General features: G+C 38.9%; 1 protein-coding gene across 3 annotated transcripts in view; it reads right to left on the minus strand.

Annotated features, from left to right (window-relative positions):
• HIPK3 (homeodomain interacting protein kinase 3) overlaps nucleotides 1–21,888 on the minus strand; it is a 69,676-nt gene continuing 47,788 nt past the window's right edge. For 2 of the 3 annotated variants that reach the window (XM_071455238.1, XM_071455240.1), the window contains exons 4-16: nucleotides 19,639–19,758; nucleotides 17,307–17,393; nucleotides 16,253–16,437; nucleotides 15,325–15,484; nucleotides 14,796–14,919; nucleotides 12,360–12,481; nucleotides 12,101–12,228; nucleotides 11,840–12,001; nucleotides 10,058–10,336; nucleotides 7,775–7,915; nucleotides 6,112–6,347; nucleotides 5,716–5,843; nucleotides 1–4,062 (exon numbers count right to left, since the gene is read on the minus strand). In XM_071455238.1, coding sequence (XP_071311339.1) covers nucleotides 3,589–4,062; nucleotides 5,716–5,843; nucleotides 6,112–6,347; nucleotides 7,775–7,915; nucleotides 10,058–10,336; nucleotides 11,840–12,001; nucleotides 12,101–12,228; nucleotides 12,360–12,481; nucleotides 14,796–14,919; nucleotides 15,325–15,484; nucleotides 16,253–16,437; nucleotides 17,307–17,393; nucleotides 19,639–19,758 — 2,346 coding nt within the window. In that variant the 3' untranslated portion in view covers nucleotides 1–3,588. The remainder of the gene's footprint in view (nucleotides 4,063–5,715; nucleotides 5,844–6,111; nucleotides 6,348–7,774; nucleotides 7,916–10,057; nucleotides 10,337–11,839; nucleotides 12,002–12,100; nucleotides 12,229–12,359; nucleotides 12,482–14,795; nucleotides 14,920–15,324; nucleotides 15,485–16,252; nucleotides 16,438–17,306; nucleotides 17,394–19,638; nucleotides 19,759–21,888) is intronic. The other variant, XM_071455239.1, reaches the window with a different exon arrangement.

Raw genomic sequence — 21,888 nt, forward strand, 5'->3', positions numbered from 1 at the left:
TCATCTGCTGCAATATATATTTTAATTCAAAGTGAATCTTGACAGTAATACACCATAAATTCTTATTTTGACACTCACCAAAATAGTCACCTGGAAAACCCGCTTTTTGTGACAAAGTACAGAAGGCTTGGTCACATTTAAATCACTGAGAACTAGAAAGAAATACTATCGCAAACTGTAAGAGACATTACATCCATAAAAAATTTTCCCAGTCCTCATATTGTAATATTGCACAGTGCAATTGCTACATGGCCAACTAGTGTAGCAGAGAAATCCAAAGCAAGAAAAAAAAAAAAAGCCACAAGTCTACAAATTGTTAAACAGTAACAGTTCAACCTCATTAATCAAGTCTCTATCACTGGGTGTTTCTAGAACAAGTCTTCCTACAGCTTGCAGTGTGATTTAACTTTTACTTAACACAAACCACGTTAATTAGCAGTAAAAACAGAAAATTTAAAAATTAAAACAAAACAAAAAAAGAGGAGTTAATACAGTAGCATATTTGACCAATAAAACACCCTGAAGTTAAAAACTGAACACAAGAAATTCATCATATAAAACCTTGCAAATTAAAGTAATATGCAGATATGCAATTCCATAGTCATGCAGTGTTTTATTTAAAAAAGGCATTAAAACGGTATTGTGTAAAAATGCTTCTCAGAGGATGACTTTTTTCACAGAAAAGGCCCTCACCCTGAAAGCTTTTTTTTTTTCTGCAGATGGGCCCCAGACACTTGCAGTGACAAGAGTCTGTTCTCTCAGAGTACATTGTGGGAGGAGGGGGGACAGTCCCCTGGGGTGTTGAATTTAAGCTGTGACAGGATCCCAAGTATTTCATTCTTTAAAATGCACACGTTTCTAAGATTATAATACAAAGAAAGAGCAGCAGATCTAATCTGGGGGAGCGTTTCCAGCAACCCTTCCCTGCACAGGGCAGGACACTGTGGTGGTGACACACAGAGAACGGTGTCAATTCAACAAGCACATCAGCTCCAAACCTTAAGCACAGTAAAAAGAAAGTACAGAAATCACATCAGACCCATGATGATCCCCGTGGCCCCAGGAAAAAAAAAAAAAAAAAAGCAGTTTTTTTTGTTGTTTCTTTGTTGGTTTTTTTTGTTACCACACTACAAAAATCAATGTGCTCTGCTTGCATTGGTGGTTCTTGGTGTGTCCATTGCCTGCAATGGAGTGAGCACCAAAAAAAGGGAGTGAACAGAAAAACAGCACGAGTTTGAAGTGGTAAAGGTGGACATCCAATTTGACTCCCCATGTTTAGGCTTTACATATGTGTTGGTAAGATTTCAAATTCATCAGGATACTCCTAATTGCTAATGTATACTTTATATACACACACACTTGTACAAAATGCATAGAGTTGATTACTAAAAACATTGAAAGTTTTGGGAAAAATTACGTTCCTTAATTTTCAGTGTGATTAAAAATGTACTGCTGGTATTTTCTCTATTTTTTTTTTTTGTTCTAATACTGTTGTATTTTAGTTATTACTTAAAAAATAAATCAAATGTAGGCACATTTATTTCATTCAGACATTCATTAAATAAAACACTGCTTGTGTTAGTGGAGTAAAGAAAAAGATTACCAGTTATTAGCTTATTGACAGAGTTAAACTCAAATGCTTTGCACTCTTATTCCAGTCAACATTGCAAGGATTGTATTCCAGATTTTGTTTTAAAAAAAGTTAAGTCAAGCCTGCAAGATGCAGCTTCTTAAGTGTCTACACAATGCCAATATGAAAACATAAAAAAATTAAGTTACATTAATACATCCACTTATATGCAGTGATGAGCTCAAAGTTAATGGAGATAAAATACTGATGCAAATAACACACCCCAAAAAAACATATGCAATCATCTTCCATCATTTACAGTATAGTAGTTACGACACTTCAAACATGAAAACAAAATAAAAATTAAAAAAAAAATAAAATAAACCAAACCCAAACCCCAGCTTCTATTTCATGTAATTAGACTTGTACAGAAATTAGAAGGCTAAGAAAGAACTAGTTAATCACCTAATTTCACAGCTATCTGAAGTGGCAATCATTATATAGCAGCTTATCTATGATACATTCAAGATAAATGATACAATTTATTACTTGCCCATAAGCTAAAACACAGCCTCAGCTTAATACCTTCCATAAATCCCATCTCTACACTACAGTATACTTGAGGTCTATGAAAAAGTAGCTACCTTTTATAGGAAATGGATGATTAAGTCTTTGGTGCTGCAAAAGCAACTTCATTTGAACAAAACAAAAAACAAAAAGACACACTTCCTAAGGAGAGAAAAAAAAAAAAAAATAATAATAATAATAATGCAAAAAGCATGTAATTTACGTCCCTGACGGAATGTATTAAATAAGCAAACACCCACAACAGGCTAAAACAAATACTATTCATGTAAAAAGACTAAAATCTCTCCCATGCATAAATGAAAGATTGCACACAAAGAACTCACATCTTTTTCAAGCTTCAACAGTAAATATTCTGCTACTAGTTATTAAATACTGCATGGTTTGCTCAAGCTAAGATGAAACCACATCATGGATCAACGAGCACTTGGCTTCTCCTTTCATTAGCTAGTCAGTCATGCCTACCTCACCTCTAAACATTTTATTATATCCAATTAGACAAACACTTTTAAAATAAACTACTTAGGTCGTATTGCAGTTCCATTTACCAGTATGAAATACTGTCTTGCATGTTTCTACCCAATAGCTACTGAATCAACTTTCCTTAAGCACTACTAAAGTCCTGTCTTGAAGCTAGATCATTCTGGGGGGGAAAAAAAAGACAGCAAAATTCAGCTACAGCAAAACCTGCTGCCTTCTCAATCAGGAAAATACACCCAATACTAAAATAATACCACACAAAACCCAAAATGAGCATTACGCTATCAAAAAATCAGCAGATCTGAATTTTTAAGTGCTGCAGTCCTCAACATTTATATATAAGTAATAACATTAACAACCTCAAATATTTAAGGCACTATGTGTGGGAACAGTTTACAATGCAGCTGAGATTATTAGGACAACAACATTTAAGAGCAATGTTTAGGCCTTTTTCTTTGCCCATGCAAAAGACACATGCAATGTGAAGAACAACAGCTCAACTTTTAGATAAGTGACTCAACATTTAAACACCAAGATACGCAACACAAACGAGTTTACTTCTACACCTGTACTGCTGACACATGTGCATCTGTTGCTCTAGTTCTGTACACTGAATGGCTTCCCAAATGTAGACGTGTCTTGCACTAGTTAGAAGGCAATTTTATAAAAAATAGCAGGAGCAAAACCAGACTTCTGCTCCCATAAGTCACCTGTCTAAAGTTACTATATAAGAAGATAACATGACCAAAGACAAGTTATACCAAATGTGCAAAACACATTAAAAGTGAGTTTGTATTTTTTTTTTTTTTTTTTTTTTTAAAGCTCAGAGTTGTTTAAATTGCACCCAAGTCTACATGATTCAAAAAAATAATTTTCCTGTTGTGCCATGGCTAAATACGTAACAAACACCATGTTTCTTCTCCAGCCAGCCCTCCTGAGCACGGGGTGAGCTCTCACATGAAGGGGTACTGGCCGAGCTTGCTGGGGCTCAGCGGGAAGGCGGCGTAGGCGGCGGGCGAGGCGGCCACGTAGGAGTGGGGTGGGAAGAGGGCTTTGTACTGAGTCTGCTGCAGGCTGGGGGAGGGCAGCAGGCGGGGGTTGATGCCCACGGGCACCTGGTGCACGATGCCGTTGCCGGGGTGGCTCAGCCCGTAGGGCGGGTGCTGCAGCAGCGCGCGGGAGGCGCAGGGCGAGGCCAGCAGGTGCGCCACGGGGGCTGGAGAGGCGTAGGGCAGCAAGGTGGGCTGCCCACCCAGGTGGGAGCTGCCTGGCAGGTGGCTGGGGCTGCCCTGGGGCAGGGAGAAGGCGTGGCTGGCCACGGTGCCCACCAGGAAAGGCTGCTGCTGCTGCTGCTGGGGCTGCTGCGGGCGGCGCGGGGCGAAGTTGCTGTTGTTCCACTCCTGTGGCCCCGAGGAGAAGTGCTGGACCTGGCCACACACACACACACAGAGAGAGAGAGAGAAACAGACAGGGCTTAGAGATCCACAGAGCACAGAGAGGGGAAAAATGGAGGAGAATGCACTAAAACTAGTCAACTTAAAATCGGGAGGAATATAGAGACGGGGATTATCAATGCTTCGACAGAACAAAAAAAAGATACATTAGCTATTTAGGCAGCAGCACAGACAATAAGAGATGGAAAACGGAACACAAGTTATTTTAATGCTCTTGCAAAGGGAAAAAAAAAGGGTAAAATGCCATGCTGGGCTGTTTTAACAGAAATACCATGTATCACATGAGCAAGGTGCTTATTCCACTCTACTCAGCACTGGCTTGGCATCAATTGGAAGTGCTGCATTCAGTTTGGGCACCATAATGAGGCACAAAGAGGACAAATAGGAGAGAAATTTTAGAGGAGAGCAGGAAAAATAATAAACGGATTGAAAAACATCTGAGACAACTAGGCAAACAGAAGTCTAGGTCTATGATCACAGGAAGATGTGGCAATCATTAACAGTTATAAAGAGAAAAGACTAAAAATCAATTACTCCCATTAAATGATGCAGACTTCAAACTACACAGGGCATCTACCAAAGAAGGAAGGAAGGATCAGCATAAATTTTTGTAATGAAAATAACGTTCTACGCTTTCTGCCAAGAGGCTGAGGAGCTGCAGACACTGAAGAGATTAAAAATTAATACCATGCTGATCATATTAAGGTTTGCTTAGAATTAATTAAACCAATCCTTTTGCATAATCATGCAGAAGGGGAGACTGTGTCACCCACCCAAATGTTTCTTTCAATCTAAACTATTCAACTCATTATTGCTAAATCCTCTTATCTACACATAGCATGCTTTCATTTAACATTTAACTGACAATATTCACAGTTTCTCTGCAAGACTTACACAAACAGGTACTGCTTTAACATTAATGCACCTCCAGCTATCTAACCAAAAGCTCAATGCAGCTACAGCTCCAAGATAATTAATTAAAAGGAGCTTAAGCTTGATGTCACGTGTCAACTTCAGTCCCCAGTCACAGCAGACACATTTGCTGTGTTGTTGGGCAATGATAAAAGTAACTTTTAAACTAGCTTTAGGTATCTTCTAACACTGGATGGAACTACAATCAGAGTCTCATGTCCCCTCCAGCTTCACTACCTGGCAGCAAAGGTAAGAAATAGTTGGGTTTGCTGAGCTATATCTCACCTCTGGACACTCAAACTAAAAGATTTTCATGCACACTACTGACAGAACAACACTGAGATACAGCTGCAGATTTTAACTGCACACTATGAGTATTTTAGCATTTGGATGTAGGAAAAATAAATGCTAACATATTTTTGGTTTTGTCTGGTGTTTTGATATAGTGCAAGCATTGACAATTTTCCCAATTTGGCTTTTCTGGGTTTTTTTTGTTTTTTTAATAAAGTCAGCTACGTTAAGAAAATTACTCAAAATGAAAAATACTTATGACTTGCCCAGTAAGTTGAAATCCACTCTGCAAGATTTGAACACTTCTTTAATCAAGCTGCTGAAAACCTGCAGCTGCCACAGACAGCGACTGAAACTGTGAGCGTTCAGTTTGGAGCTCAACTTCTTGAGTGTCTGGGGCTTGCTGGGCGTGAGCACACATACCTGACTGAAGTTCCCATGGTGCTGATGGAATGCTGATGTCAGTTTCTGCTGACGGCTCCCCACCACACAAGACTGGTTTATTCTCCCCAGGACAGACCGACCCTTCCTCAGTGGCTGGCACGGAGCGTCTTCCAAGGAAGAAACAAACAATGTCATGCTTTTGTTGTCACTATTCTCTTCTGGCAAAAGTTAGACAAGGCTTCATTTGCTTAAGCATGCAGGGAAAATAATAATACAATACACCAATTATTTGTCAAACCCTAGCACTGTTTAGGAGTGGTTACTACAGATTAGCAGTTGTATGAGTAGATCAAAATCTTCATGTATATTGAATAAATAAATACTGAAACGTCTATTCTTATCTACTGGCATAGAAAAACACCTGAACTAACTTACCTGTATTCACCATCTGTTCCTCAAGATGTAACCTGTTTTCAAGTCTCATGGGTGGTACCACTACTGTGCAAACAGTTGATTTGGTTTCAGGGTTAACTGAGGCTCTTGCTTCCTTATTTTTATTGTTATTGTCCACAAAACCATTTTCCACAAAGGGGCTGTCATGTCCTGAGGAGTCTGAGCTTGGGGAACCATCCACTGTATCACATCCACTCTCCTGTTCATCATCTGACATACTGTCAAAAAACAAAAGTATTGCAATGAAGCAGAGAGATTTTCATGATAGAGGTACATTTTCTTAAATTAACACATTAAATTTCTAGTGAAATTACTATAATTTAAAGTTAAATTATATATAGAAATTGCTCAAAGGTGGATAAAAATGATGCATTGTAATTACACAGGCACATATATTCAAACTCATCCTACCCATATATTGCAAGGCTCAAAGAAAAGAGATAACTCCTTTATATTAAAAATTGATGGAATACATGATTAACTTTAAGCATACAAGAAACAGAAGTGAATTCACTAATGCCTAAATGCATGGTCAAGTCCTTTAGTGATTTTAGAGCTCATGCAACATGTCCTTATTGCATGCTGTTTAAAATAGGACATCACAAATAAAACCACTTATGAAAATTACTTTTTGTGAAAAGTACTTTGACACTATGAGGGCCACCACAAAAGTCTGAAGATTTAACCAACAGAATCAGGTAATTCTGAGTAGTTTTTTCAAGTAACAAACAGTGATAATGTGACAACTACTGAGCAATTAATTGTACTTCTATATCATTAACTTTTTATTAGAGTTGCTAATTATATGACTTTGTAGAATGCTACTGAAACCAGAATCCAACACACTCCTCTGCTATTGACAAAGTTGAATTAGCAAGGGGAAGTAAATTACAGGTAAGCTCCTTACAATTCAAAGAAAATACCCTAAAATCAAGTAAGTCTTTATAAAAACTTAGCTGAATTTTTGAATGTTTTGATATTAAAGAATATCAAAAGACTGACAGTGTTAACTACCAACCAGTAAGACTACCTGATGCAGACTCAGAGTTCCACCTCCTTGTCAATACATGCTCTGATAGAATCTTTAATTATTCTAAACAAACTTTTTTTGTTAGGACCTTAATTAGAATTCATTTTTCACCATGAAACTGCTGAAGGCTTAAGCTAGAAATGAGGCAGTGAAGATAAAAACATTTCAAAGCTGTTCACAGCAACAGTGTTCACTCTAAGTGAGCCTTACTTTTATAGAAGAAAAAAGGCATCAATTTCATGAAAGCTTACAAGATACACAATGGAAAAATCAGAGACTGCAAAAATTAAAAAATACGTGGTGACCAAATCTGTCATGTACTATTTAGGCTTATTTAATCCTGCAACTCTAGAAGATTTTTATTCCAAAGGAAGCTGCATGCAACATGTTTATATTTTCTGTGTGAGCACCATTCATTCAGTATTCTGAAAGCTTCCACTGCAGCAAGACAGAGTGGTATGTGCTGCGCAACTGCAGGCCAGCAAATCAATTTTTAAACAGATCATTTACCCTCACCAGCTGGCAACATAACAAAACCTGTGCATTTTTTAGTATCAACTGGGCCTGCTGTATACCAAGATCTTTCTTTTTGCTGCAAGGAGGCTGAGTTTTCACCTGTTGGATCTCTTGCAAGGAGAGGGGCTGGAGTGCTCCGAGGAGCTGGTGCTGAGCGTGCTGTCGGGGCTGCTCAGGGAGCACACGCGGTCCATGTTCAGGGTGTTCTGGCAGGCTTCACACTCCAGGCTCCCCTTACACCTGCACACAAAAACACAGTCAGCAAACACACATTCACCACTCACCTAGGTAAAACCGTGCAATAAAAAAGGGCCCATTGTCGCAGACATCTTTTTATGAAAAATCCTTTCCTTAGGATTTTTCCTCCTGAGAAGCTGAGAAGCCTCAGGAACAAAATGTAAACAATGGTTATTTGCTGCTGTAGAGTGCAACAAGTAGATCTGTGATTAGTCTCATGTGCTTGTTTGTAATTAATGGCCAATCACAGCACAGCTGGCTCAGACAGAGAGAGTCCGAGACAGCTGCCTTTGTTATCATTTTTTCTTATTTTATTCTTAGTTTAGCTAGCCTTCTAATGAAACTTTTTCTTCTATTATTTTAGTATAGTTTTAATGTAATATATATTATAAAATAATAAACCAAGCCTTCTGAAACACAGAGTCAGATTCTAGTCTCTTCCCTCAACCTGAGACCCCTGCGAACACCGTCACAGCTCATCATTACAAAAGACCCCTTAAATGTAAACTAGTATCCAATTCCTTCCTTCTGTTACATCCAAACCAGGCTTTAAACCTTTACAGTATTCTTTTTTGAAACCTACTAAATGGGTAATTTTTTTAACTGAATCAATACTAAAACAAGTAGATTAAAATGTTCTACTACAGCAGTTCAGAGCCTTGAAACTTTTGACAAAGCTCAGATTTTAAATGCATGTTTCTCCTCCAGCTCAGAATTATTACAAGTAAGGAGGAAGCCAAACAAACATTAGACTTTTAAGCCTTGCATGCTTCTGTGATGGCTCTGTGAAAGAAAACTCCACTGGAGGACAATACCCAGCACCTGCTTTTGCACCCAAAGGTGCACCTTTTCACACTGTTAGAGAAGTACTTTCTATCCACAGGTATGTAATAGTATCTAGTGGGTGCTACTACTAGAATGGTAACGTTGAGTATATACAGCAAGAATACTGTTCTTTAACAAATAAATAGGGCATGGCATTATGAAAAAAGCCCTAAAAAAACTATGGTTTGAAAAGGCATAACACACACAGATTAATGTGGTAGATTTTTGACAGTGTTGTTCCCTTTCAGTAACAGAGTGCTACAGAGTTAACTTTCTGCTGAAACTTGATTAGGAGCAAAATGTTTGTCCTTTTTTAACTCAGATTCATTAGCTGCGCTGGTGCCTAGAGAGGCTACCTGGGCCAGAGGCTAGACAGAGTTAAAGAATAAAGCAGGGATTTATTAATAGGCCTTCAAGGGGTACACCTTGGGCAGTACAAGAGCCTGGCCAGGGCTACACCCAAGATGGACCCCAAGTCACCCCAAGTTTTCACACTTTTTATAAGTTTTGGTCCATTTAAATATTGGGGTTAATTGTCCAATTACAGCTTCAGGTTACGAAGTCCCATCCTCCCATTTTCCTCTCCTCAATTCATGGCTGTTTTACACTTTTTGGGCCTGAAGCTGCAATGGTGTCCTTAGGCTGGAAAAGGATTGTTTTGTCTAACTAGACTGTGAAGAGAACTTGCTAACACTTTATATGAAGTTCAGAATTACATACTAAAGCAATACAAAGCATCATTAGCACTGATGCCTTCAGGTTTAGATTTAATGAAAATCTAAAATATGAAATCTAAACCTGAAGGCACCAGTGCTAATGATGCTTTGAGAAGGCTGCCCTAGAGCAGAGGCGGGCAGAGCTAAAGAATCAAGCAGGGATTGATTCAAAGCATCTCCTCCATGGATCCACCTTGGGCAGCACCAGAGCCCAGCCCGGGCTGCACCCAAGATGAACCAAAATGGCCCCAAAATGCACCAGCGCTCCCGGGCTCTCTCCCTTGGATCAGTTCTGCTCCATTTGCATCTTGCAGTTCATTGTCCCATTCCAGCTTTAGCCCCTGCAGTCCCACCCTGCTTGTTTTTCTCTCTCCAGCCCATGGTGTTTGTGCTCCTGGGCTGAGATTGGGATCATTTGTCCTTGGTGCCCAGCTGGAGCAGGAATTGTTTTGTCTCCCTGCTCTGTGCACAGAGCTCACCATCCCCTCATGTGAAGCTCAGACCTACACACTAAAGCAGCACAGAATGTGAAAAACAGAAAAGCTAAATGGCTGGGACAGCTGCATCTAAGTCAAGCCTAACAAAACCCAAGGCAGATGCTCACTCCCTCAGCGAGTGCGTCCGTGCCACGTCGTCCTCGTCGGTGTCACTGCTGATGGTGATGACGCTGACGGGGCTGGGGGAGCTGCCCAGGAACAGCGCCTGGCGGGGGCTGCTGGGGACAGGGGGCTCGGGGGCCAGCCTGAGAGAGGCCTCCTGCCCCTCCGAGTTGAGATTGTCCTGTGCTTCTATACAACTTATCCTCTTGACAGCCTTCAGGTTGAGGATCTTTGGAGAGATAAAGGCTGAGTTGTGGATATTGGTGTTTTGTAGCATGTTGCTCCTGAGGAGGAAAAAAAACCAATTTGGCATTTAGTGAATCTCAGCCTGGGCTGTTTTCAATGAAACCAAAGTAGGCAATGTAAGCTAAGTCACCTATTTTTAAAAAAAGCAGGCAATGTAGGCTAAGTCACCAATTTTTAAAAAAGCAGGCAATGTAGGCTAAACCACCAATTTAGAAAAACACAGAACAGTAAACACAGGCAAAAATACTTGGCATGGACAGTTTCAGACAAAAAAGATACCAAGTATGTAATATTAAAGACATTAACATTGAATACAGTATACTGAAAACGCCACGTTCTTATAAAGGTAAAAACAAATGAAAATCCCATGTGGGTGAAAAACAAGCAAATAAAATCCAGCTGGATTTCCTGCAAGGATTCTCCTTGAAAACAAAAGCTGGTAGCCTCCAGATGAACCCCTTGCTTAATACAAGACTGCTGACACTGCCCACATAACCCACACACTTTCCTCCTTATGGAGCATCTTTTGCATGGCACTGGGGCATATTTTCTTCAGCAAGCAGCTGAAGTATTTTTGGCTATCAGTGAAAGGTGACTGCAAGGCACACAGCAACCCTGTTACACAGCCTCTCTTTATTTTTAGTTGTCTAAACCTCATATATCCTCCTTCATGTAAACTTAGGAATATCTCATTAGAGCTACCTCAGGACATTCTTACACTTTCCCAAAGCCTGCAAAGACAACATTCTACCATGATAGGCACATACTAATCAAAAATAATTAAAACTAATTAGCATTGCAAGTATTGTTCCATCTAGTCTACCACCAAAATAACTTAAAGAGAAAGGACACATTTTCCCAAAAGACTAAGAGGAATTGTGTCCAACAAAGATATCACTTCTACAAGTTGCTCCCTTGCCCACAAAACAGCAATAACAGGTGTGGGAATCCCACCTGTGTGGGAAAGCTGCAAAAGACAGGCCTCAGAGACAGCAGAACTGTAATTAGAGCTAAGCAATAGCCATGAGATTGGTCAGCAAAAAAATTATGTAAAAAGTAGAAAAGTAAAGACAAATAGAACAGTGGTCTATGTATTAACGCTGGTCTAGAATAACTCCCTAAGCTACAGGAAAGTTTATCTAGTGAGATATAAGGAAGTTCTAAGCTTAATAATGGAGCTCTGTGCGTTGTGTTTCAAGGCTTACATGCAGGTATCGTGTTTGCAATAAGCAGGCATTGTTTTAACCAAAGATACATCTGCTTACAGTGGTTGGATGGAACTACTGTCAATGTGCTTTTGCTTTGTGTGATTGGTCAAAAAACTTATACACTTTTAAACTTTGTAAGTTCTTGGTCTGCTGCCTGGGATGTGAGCTGCTGGCATCTTCCCATTGCCATAACCATGTAATGAGGCTGATGCTGGAAAATAAACCAGCTCAAGGCACGTTCCCAGCAGTCCTGTCCTGTTTGTGATTTGTACACAGAACCCTGCCGGTGATACATTGTCTTTGAATGTTCTGTCTTAGAAATATTCTACTGACCTGTTCTGGCACAGTTTGTTCCTCTTGGTAGCTGCAGGCTGAGGCCAGACAACGTGTGCAATGCCCACACTAATTGGCTGAGGGGCAGACAAGGTTATCTGATGTGTTAAGAGAGGCTGTGGTATCATTGAGCTGTAGTGGGTGCCCTGGGTAATCATCTTCCTGAGGAAAAGGAAAGGCAGGTTTATACTGCAGGTCTTTCTCACCAGCACCCCCATTCCTTGTTAAATCCCAGCCACTTGGCACAAAAGTAGGACTTACCCCCATTCTCCAAGCCTCTGTGGGCCAGCCACAGGATCAGAGGGCAGAGATGTTGGTGGAGCTGCCACTGGTGCTACCTGCTGCCATGCAGGAACCAGGATCTGCTGCGTCTGGTTGGACCACGCCTGCTGGGGAGCACAGAGCTTTTATGGCACAGGTAATCCCCTGAAGCTACACTTGCTGCTTGGAGCTCAGCACAGACCAGTTCAAAACATTCACTAACTCAATAAGTAAGAGTTTTGCTTTAAAGTAGGCCAACCTGAGAAAGGATTCCTGCTCGAATCTGTAGTGGCTGAATTGCGTGGGCTTGGGTCACCAGTGGGACTGCATTATCCACCCTCAGGGAGAAACTGGTGGGTTTGCTGTGGCTTGTAGGAATTCCTGGCAGGGAGAAAAACACATACACAAGCTTTAGGCAAACAGCAGTCTTGCATGTATTTTGTGAGCAAACATAGAGGACAATTTTAAACATTTTACCATTTTTTAAAATGTGTTTATGATCTGATTCCATAATTTAGACTTCCAAGCCAAACAAATTAACACCTAAAAGATTTTTGTGCCATAACTTATCTGCACAAATATTTGAGCTGTAGTTTCCAGAAAAAACTGCCAATAGCTACTAGTTGGAAACAGACTACTAGAAAGAGGAATGACTTTGGCAGAAAGTTCTGCAGAGCTAAGCATTTACTCCTTATCACAAACTACATTAAAAGAATTTGAAAGGAAACAGGCAAAAGTAAGCAGAACGGCATTTCAAAGCTTCTCAGAATGGACTCCTGCACACCTCATGCTCTGTATTTCCAGCAGGCTGAAACACATTCTTCTTAACTTTTATAGCTGGGAATGCCACATGTATAATGTCCCTCTTTGCTACCATCTCTTTGGTGGGAAACAATGTAAAATCTTCTGTCTACCTCATCAAATATTTGCAGTAGAATCCATACTCCTATTCCTCTCTTCATCAAAATAATGCAAACTACAGTAAACTATAATATATAATAAATAATAATATTGTATATAATATACAATATACAATATGCAAACAAGAGCATAATACAAAACAGATGCATCTCATGTCTTGTATAGATTTCATTATTGTTACAGGAAACTAACACAAGTATAGCAATGCTGCAATGTTTACTACAATAATATTTTTTTTTACACAATAATGCCAACCTATAATGAAAGAGGAATTTTTCTTAACAGACATTGCAACAGAACAGCCATGCTTGAAGAAAATACTGGCTAGGAAATAGGAAAAGATACCCCTGATCTCATCTTCTAACTGCACTTCATGCCTCGTGCTTTACTCAAAGATTAAGCACTGGTGTTCACAGGTAACTACTAAAGAATTACTACACTGAGGTTTGTAAGTGCTTTGGCTGGGTTTTTTTTTAACTTTACAGTAGAGGATGAAAGAAAGTTTTCATCTGATGTAATTCTCTCATGTCATAACACAATACTCGGTTATAACCACGCACTTCAAAGCTTTTCATTTTGAAATGCACTTGACTGATTTTTTTCCCCACAGCCATCTAGAAGAGAAGCATCTTAACTCTGACAGAAGTAGAGAGTTTTAGCACTTCAGATACTCCACAGAGCAGCCAAGCTGGGAAACTTTGAAGCAGTGCCAGATACCATTAATATCCCTTTTCATCTGTGCCAGCAACTCGTCACCTATGTGATGAAAACAATATATCCCCTCCACTTCAGCTGTAGCAGAAATTAAATTTGGAAAGTTATCATCATATTAAGAATACAGTATACAAATCACAGATAAAGTGTCTGCCTGTGCTGTTTCCTTTTCTATAAATCACTTTATTCATCTGGGAATAATGAAAACAATAGTGGGGCTTTTTTATTATGGAGTATGTCATTGTGTAAAGAACATATACAATTTAAACAATTAACTGCTCAGAAGAAAATCTGTGTGAAGCAGCCTGTGAATAGTCAGACCATTCTCAAGTTTCTGGAACCCAAGGTAAATGCAGCTGCCACAAAAAATATTATTGATAAAGTCTGCTGCATCTGTCTTTATCTATAGAGATTAAGACTTCCAGGGCTTTAAGTTTAGGTTGAATATTTCTGGTTTGTTTCATTTCAGAGTGTAGCTAGGGTGGTTTCCGAAGCTTTAAAATGCAGAAGGGAAACTAAGGTCATTCTTAAAAAAAAACTACTCCCTATAAATTCCATAACTTCAAGACCTGATCTCAACACAATGCTGAACATCACCAAGATAAATAAATTACATCTTTGGAAGAAAAACTATAATAAGCAAACAATATAAACTGCCTTCCCATTTCCATAAATGACTATTACTAGGATAAAACACTGATACTCACTCCATCTTTCCTGTTTCCTCTCCAATTTTACTTCAGAACACCCTCCTTTTATTGCTTCCCCTTTCACACTTTTTTCTCCTATTTTATCCAAGACATAAATTTACCTCTGCATGTGTGTAGTATATGAAGGTGGGCTCTGGATTGTTTAAATCATTTTTTGCAGGTGCTGACTTGCTGTTTTTTTCAGAAAGGTGTAATGAATCTGCATCTGACTCACACGCTGATTTTAATGGCATAATTAAGTTGGTTTAAATATAAACCTTAAGTGGATATAACAGAAAACTCAAATATTGCTGACAGCCAGGCAGTAACAGTCATATTCTAGGAACTGTGACAATTATAGATAAATATACCTTGAATAGCTGGAGGACATATAATCAATGCTTGCTGGAAAACATCACTGCAACCAAACTGAGCAGTTCCTGCCTGCAGTGGAATCCCTTGGTGCAGAACTGAGTGGGCAGATGCAGTTAATGCCTATGGGAACAGATTCAACACAGGCAAGGTTATTATAACTGTGAAACTACATCTCTCACACACTTGTCCCACCACTTTATACAGTAAATAACTAAAACAAACAAATAAAAATGAACGTTTCAAATCCCTTTCACAGGAACCCATCACACTGGACCACTGGAGGGCACCAGAATACAGCACTAGCAACACCAGCTTGCAACTTAATTTGGAACATATTCTAAATTATTTGTCTAAGAAAACATTATGGAAAAAACAGAGTAAAAGACAGAAGATTTTACCACCTAACAGATGTAATTTTTTCAATTATTAAATTAATTAGAAAAACTACATTAATTGAACTTACAATAAAAACAAAACAAAATAAAACAAAACCAAAGCAAGAAAAACATGAACCATTGATTTTACCTGACTTCTTACTGGACCAATTTTGGTAAAGCTTGCAGTCAGGTTGGCTGCACTGCCTGAGGCAACTGATCTCATGAGTGATGTTTTATTGCAATTGCTTAAGTCATACAGGTTTGATCGGCATTTGCAAATATCCATGATATGAAAGCAGGACTTCACTCTATCAGAACCAGAAAATAAATTGCTTTAATCACCATTGCATGCCGTTGAAGGTAAAAAACAATTCCCCAAAATAAGGGGAAAAAAATTAGTTCAAACCCCGCATTTCCCAGTTTCACAGAACGGGATCATCCACACAGGTAGAAAACCAGAAACACTGTTGTTACTATGGTCACATCAAGCCTCTCTGATGCATATTCAAGAAAAATACTGCTGTTTCTTTCTCTTTCCATCTAACACCATTTTCTAACAGCTGTTTACAAACAGGAAAGATAGGAAATTTAATAGATGGGAAAAGCTTGCTCTTTCAGTGCAATGTTTGCAACTTTAGGAAATCCACGGTGAAATATACAACTCCAGAACTGCAAGAAAAGTTTCCATATATTCCACATTAATCAATACATGAAAGGAAGTATCTGAGATGCTAACCTCAAGAGGAAATGCCTACCCTAGCCCTCAATGACTGACAGGAATTAGGGCTCCTCATACTTCCAAAAATCACACCCAAGTTTCTGCAGTGCTGGAATTTTAACAATCATACCTAAAACCAACTTAGGAATCTATTGCCCTAACTGTTACTTTCAGAGAAAAACACAGTTATTCAAGCAGTTTCCTTGACCCAATAGATGTATCTAATACTGCAAGCACTTTAAAGAATTTTCTAAGACACTGCAGAAATGATGAAAGACGTTTTTTTCTCTCTGATAGCAGAAAAAACAACACTTTTATACAAATGAATTGCAACAACAGAGATTTCTATGTTACATACTGGTTGCTATGAGGAAAATCAAGGAGGTGCTTCATGGTAACAAAAGAATGGTTCAGGGTCTCAGCTGGAGTGATTCTTAAATCAGCATCGATAAGCAACATTTTCTTCAACAGACTGACAAATTCCCTCCTATCTGCCTTCTCTGCCAACAGGTCACTTCCTTCCAAATCCATCACCATGTTCACCTGGCACAGAACAAAACAGTCAGATAGAAGATATGCATATTAATTTAACTCTTTCTGGTACTGTTTTCTGCTATAAAATACTGATAGCCAGCATTTTTAGCATGTGGGGTACGGTGGATTTGTCTTAACCCAAAACAGCTGGCTTGGAATTGGTGACTTTTTTTAAGCATGCACACTACTCCCCCCTTGCAACCTCCCCAGTTAAAAACTGCTGAAGGCTTTATTCCAGTCTGGGACTTGGAATTTAAGAAGTAAGATTTCGAATAAAGATTTTTTTATGGTCTAACTCGAACTACAGAGCTGATCTTCAAAAAACAATTTCAAGTACATATTAATGCCAACCTTGCAACAAGATTTGATCCTTTTTTTAGGATGTGAAAGACAACAAAAATTGCCATTTCTTATTGACTAGAGAGTCATAAAGCTAAAGAAAAGTGAGGGAACAGTTATGTTTTTAAAAACAAAATTTTAAAAACTACACTTAGAATTCTATTGTTAAGATAACAGAATTATACTGGAAATCAAACAATAAACAAAGCAGGTTCCATATGCATTCTTTGTTTATTCTTTGCCACAGTGGCAGATAAGGTAGAAGAAAAGTATACAATTTACACAAAATTCAAGGGTTCCCCACCACAAGGACAAGTTTCACTGTTTAACACAAGCAATGGAAAAGGAAGATCTTTACTAAAAGCTCAGGGCTGACAGAGCCAGACATTTTCCTCAGAGCAGCAGAGAAGAGTGAATATGACTGAGGCACAATAAATAATATCCTAAAAGGCATTTCTTTCCAAACCAGTAAAATGTTTTAAAATCACCAGTCATTCCCACACATTCCTTCTGCAGAGGAAGGAGGCTTTAATACTCACGTGCACTATATCATCCAAACTGTTGAAAATATACTTTCTGGCCTCTTTAGACTTCATACCTGTTTCTGCCTCGTGTTCTTCCAATGTCTCAACAAAAACAAAAGGAAAGCTTAGTTTAGAAACTGTCAAAAAGGTTCACCTATAACTACAAAATGACTTTATGTACTCATTGACCTAAAAACCACTAATTTTTTCCAAAATTATTAGTATATCAATTACATATTTGTATGCTGCTTTACTGGCTACTTTCATTCTCTAAATCAAAAGACAATAACTACAACGTTTTACATCTGAAAAATCAGTACTGGATTACAACAGATAGCTTATGAATCACACAGGAAGTGCTGAAAGCCTAGCATAGAGCAGTTTAATGAAACTCCTGTATTTTTATATATCACAAATTTCTATTAATCAAATATATATCACAATTTCTATTATTGTAATTTACCAATTTTCTCAAACTCAGACATTAAACCCCAAGCAGCAGCAATATCACATCACTGTGAAAGAAATAAACCAAAAACCAGGCAGTATCCGTTCAACTTCTTGGTTTCCTCTTTTCTTTTTTTTATTATTATACTTATTCCTATTTTTATTATTATATTATATTATTTATATTATATTTTTATAGTATATTTATTTTTAATATTATATTTATTCCTCTGCATACACAACAAAACCCACTATTTTTTCCCCAATTATTAGTATATCAGTTATATATTTGTATGCTGCTTTTCTGGCTACTTTCATTCTCTAAATCAAAGGACAATAACTACAATGTTTTACATCTGAAAAATCAGTACTGGATTACAACAGATAGCTTATGAATCACACAGGAAGTGCTGAAAGCCTAGCATAGAGCAGTTTAATGAAACTCCTGTATTTTTATATATCACAGCTTTTCTATTATTGTAATTTACCAATTTTCTCAAACTCAGACCTTAAACCTCGAGTAGCAGCAATATCACATCACTGTGAAAGAAATAAACCAAAAACCAGGCAGTATCCGTTCAACTTCTTGGTTTACTCTTTTCTCTTTTTTTTTATTATTATACTTATTCCTATTTTTATTATTATATTCTTTATTATTATTAATATTATTATATTCATTTTTATATTAATTTGTTGGGTTTTTTTCCTCCACATACACAACAAATAGTGTAAATATTTTAAATACTTCAGTATGAAACAAAAATACCCTAGAGAATGAGTGGTTTATGAGTTGGTATAGTACCTTCTGTTACAATTTTCCTTCCTCAACACAGACAGCACCTGTAGGCTGGTGCTCCTAGAGCCAAGGTGGGACTTCAGGGAAAAAGCTTTTAACACACAGATTACAGAAAAGCTTCCAAAATGAACTTTGACAAAAACTGCAAGTAATGAGCAACTGCCCATATCAAAACCCCTAATTAACCTCTGCAAGGTAACAAAGAGCTCCAGGAACTGGGGAGGGCTGTTTGCACCAAGGACTTGCTCTGACATGGAGAAGGCAGATGTAAAGTGTCACCTAAAGCCCAAGTGCTTGAGAAAGCAGAGGGAGGGATTAACCAGGTGTGGGTGTAATTGCAGAAATGTTACATAACCCCAGAGCTGCTGGGGATTTACCAACTTGCTGGGGGGATCTTATGCAACTGGTGCTGGCAGCTGGCAGCTGTTTGTTACTGCAGAGATCCCTGTCAGCCCCAACTGCTGCCTGAGCCCTCTGGAAACCCAGGGAAGCTGGGCCATGGAGAAACACAAGTTTTAACAAAAGTAAATTATTTGCGTGGGAAGCAAAGGCTCTGCTTATGGCCACAGTGCAATAATGCTGCTTAGAGAGAAGCAAGGTGTGCAGAACACAAAAGTACATTTTCTTTTAACTTTGTCTGTGCTCACTGTATTGCAGCTTTCAGCCAACAAAAGCTGGTTTAGCAGAAGATCTAAAAGAAATGAGCTGTACATAGCCATGTTATTTCTTAATCTCCTTTTTCTCCTAGGAACTTCTGATCCTGAAGCCAGTCCTGGACCAATGTTGTCAGAGCAGTGTGAGCCCCAGAGACAAATTCCTTACATGAAGTGAAAAGCAGTAACAGAGCAAAAAAGAGAAGAAAACAAACCATCCGTTTAGCACCTCTGGAGATAAAAGGCTTAATTTGAATTCCCCAACTGGCCACAGCACAGCCTGGCAGCTGCACCTTGGGGGACAGAAAGAATGGAAGGGATAAAGAGCAGGAGCTGCTAAAAACCACAGGAGATGCGCTGGGGATGTAATGGTCTTGCAGTGAATCTTGGCTTCTCTCCTTTCTCTTCTCACAGAGTATTGTGCTGTTTTTTACTACATTACACTGTTTACCTTTAATCTCCAACTAGAATATGGTGCATCTGTTTCTCTACAGAAAAATCTTGCAGTTTTCGTCCCCATGCTTAACAACTGCTCTCCTGGCAAACCTTGAGTCTGTGAAATGTAACGAATCTGAGGAAAAAAACAGAACAGGGAAAAGCATTTACCTCTTGTTTTCAAAATGTGATCCCCACACAGTTAAAAACTTGTAATTTCATTTGAGAAATGAGACAATGAACCATGCTCAGAGATCCATAGCTACATCTTACAGAGGGGAGAAGCCTAACCCTGAACACTTGGCACTGCTCTCTCCATCTCTAGAGAAAGCCACACACAAACAAACCTCTCAGGTGACCTACATAAGCAAGCTTTTTAGGTTGGTTCACAGCAATGAGGAGCTGGGGAGAGTGGCTGTCATTACCTCCTCAACCCACTCAAATCCTAAATGTATTTTTTTAATTCTAAACAGGAAAATCAGTAGGAGTGCTTTGTTTGCTTACAGAATTTCCTTTTTTTCTTTTTTCTTGGCCTGTTCTCATTATGTAACTAGATAAAAATCCTTCCCATTTGCTGTTTCCAGTGTATCAGTCTTTTACACATCTGACACACCTGCATTTCAAGGAAACATTCCATGTGGAAAGGGAGTGTCTGTACAAGCTCCAGGCAGCAAAAGGTAGTGTTGTTGTCCAAGAAAATCTGCTACTGAATAGACTGGCTTTATGCCTGAAAGAAACTTTGGTCTGAAATGATCAAAATGCACTTATTTTAGATTATTTACTTTGCATTTTGCATCATCTATCATAGTTGGTGATCATTAAAAACCACCTTGGAATTGTAAGTAGAATTGGCAATAATTGAAAACCAAGCTTGCTGCAGGTCGCGATGGAGAGGGTACTGAATTTCTGAAGGGCAGGGGCTGCTGGGGTAAGCCAGCCCCTGGAAAAGGAGCAGCAGCCAGGGAATAAGAGAGAAGAAAGGGAAAAAAATCAAAAGGAGAGAGTGGCCAAATACACCGAATCAGAAATTGAGAGATGAGAAGATAAAGTCAATGGAAGAGAGAGGACTTGAGAGCTGGGAGCACCTGAGAGGAGATAAAAACTGATGGGCAGTAAAGAGTAAAAGGAACCTGAGAGGCTTCTGCTGAAAAGTGAGACATCCAAGTGGGGAGGAACTAAACACAGCTTCTGGGGTTTAGTATCCTCCATAGTTCCCAGCCTCAAGGAGTAAGGAGTAACATCTGACCAGAGATGTTTCTAGATCATTTATAATGTCCTCAGAAAACAAAGAGTCTTAAAAAGTAGAGGGGAAAAGCCAGTGCATTAATCCAACAATTCAGCAGTTAAGGGCCTGTGCCTGTTTCTAATGAGCATTAAAGCTCAGAAGACAGGGCTGTTTTCCACTGAGAAACACAGCTGTTACTGCTTCTAACCACAAATGAATGGAAGAACTAAGAGCTCCCTTTCAAGGGCCAGTGTGTTGGCTGGGGGGAAATGCAGCACAAAGCCTGTTTGTTTACTCAGTGACACACACCACGTAGCAGGAGGACAGGAATTCCCTTGGAAGCCATCTCCTGCTCCTGCTGTACTCATGGATACTGAGAAAAACCTTGAATCCATTTTCTCCAAGCAAGTTTTGCAGGGCTGCTGGAGCACAGTTACAACAAGGCAATTCCTGATAGTGCAGAGGAGGTTGCAGCCCCTTTTCCACCACAACTTCTCCAACATAAGGATCAGGAAAGTTGCTAGATGAGGCTTCCAGCAAACTTGAATGATATGTAAGAGGTAAATAAACTTGCCATGTTTTTGGAAATTTTTGAGAGAGCATTACAGATTCTTTCCAAAAAACAAAATGCCTTCACTTTATCCTTAAAAAGAACAGTGAATTATATGGGTTGTTAGATGTTTCCTCTTTTATTTTCCATTTTAACAGCAATAGTCTACAAAAAGGTCTTCTAAACGCATCAACGCATCAACCCACATTCCATTCATAGCTCACTTCCCCATGTGAAATGCTGAGATTCGTGTAAATGAAGGAAACTGAAATAGAAACATTACCAACATCAACACAAAATTTATATATCCCCTGAAAATGGTTCTAACCAACAGATTTTCAGAAAAGTAGGTCTGATCTATCAGGAAGCCAAAAGCCCACTCCATGAGCAGGACTTGAATAACCTAAACAACATCCTCTGAACTAAATGCTGAATCAAAGACTAGAACTTAGCAAGAAGCCTGTGCTGCTCCTTATGGGGTTTTCAAGAGA

Source organism: Agelaius tricolor, unplaced genomic scaffold (assembly GCF_023055355.1).
Source record: "Agelaius tricolor isolate 1412-34295 unplaced genomic scaffold, bAgeTri1.0.p SCAF_46, whole genome shotgun sequence".
NCBI classification, from domain to species: Eukaryota; Metazoa; Chordata; class Aves; order Passeriformes; family Icteridae; genus Agelaius; species Agelaius tricolor.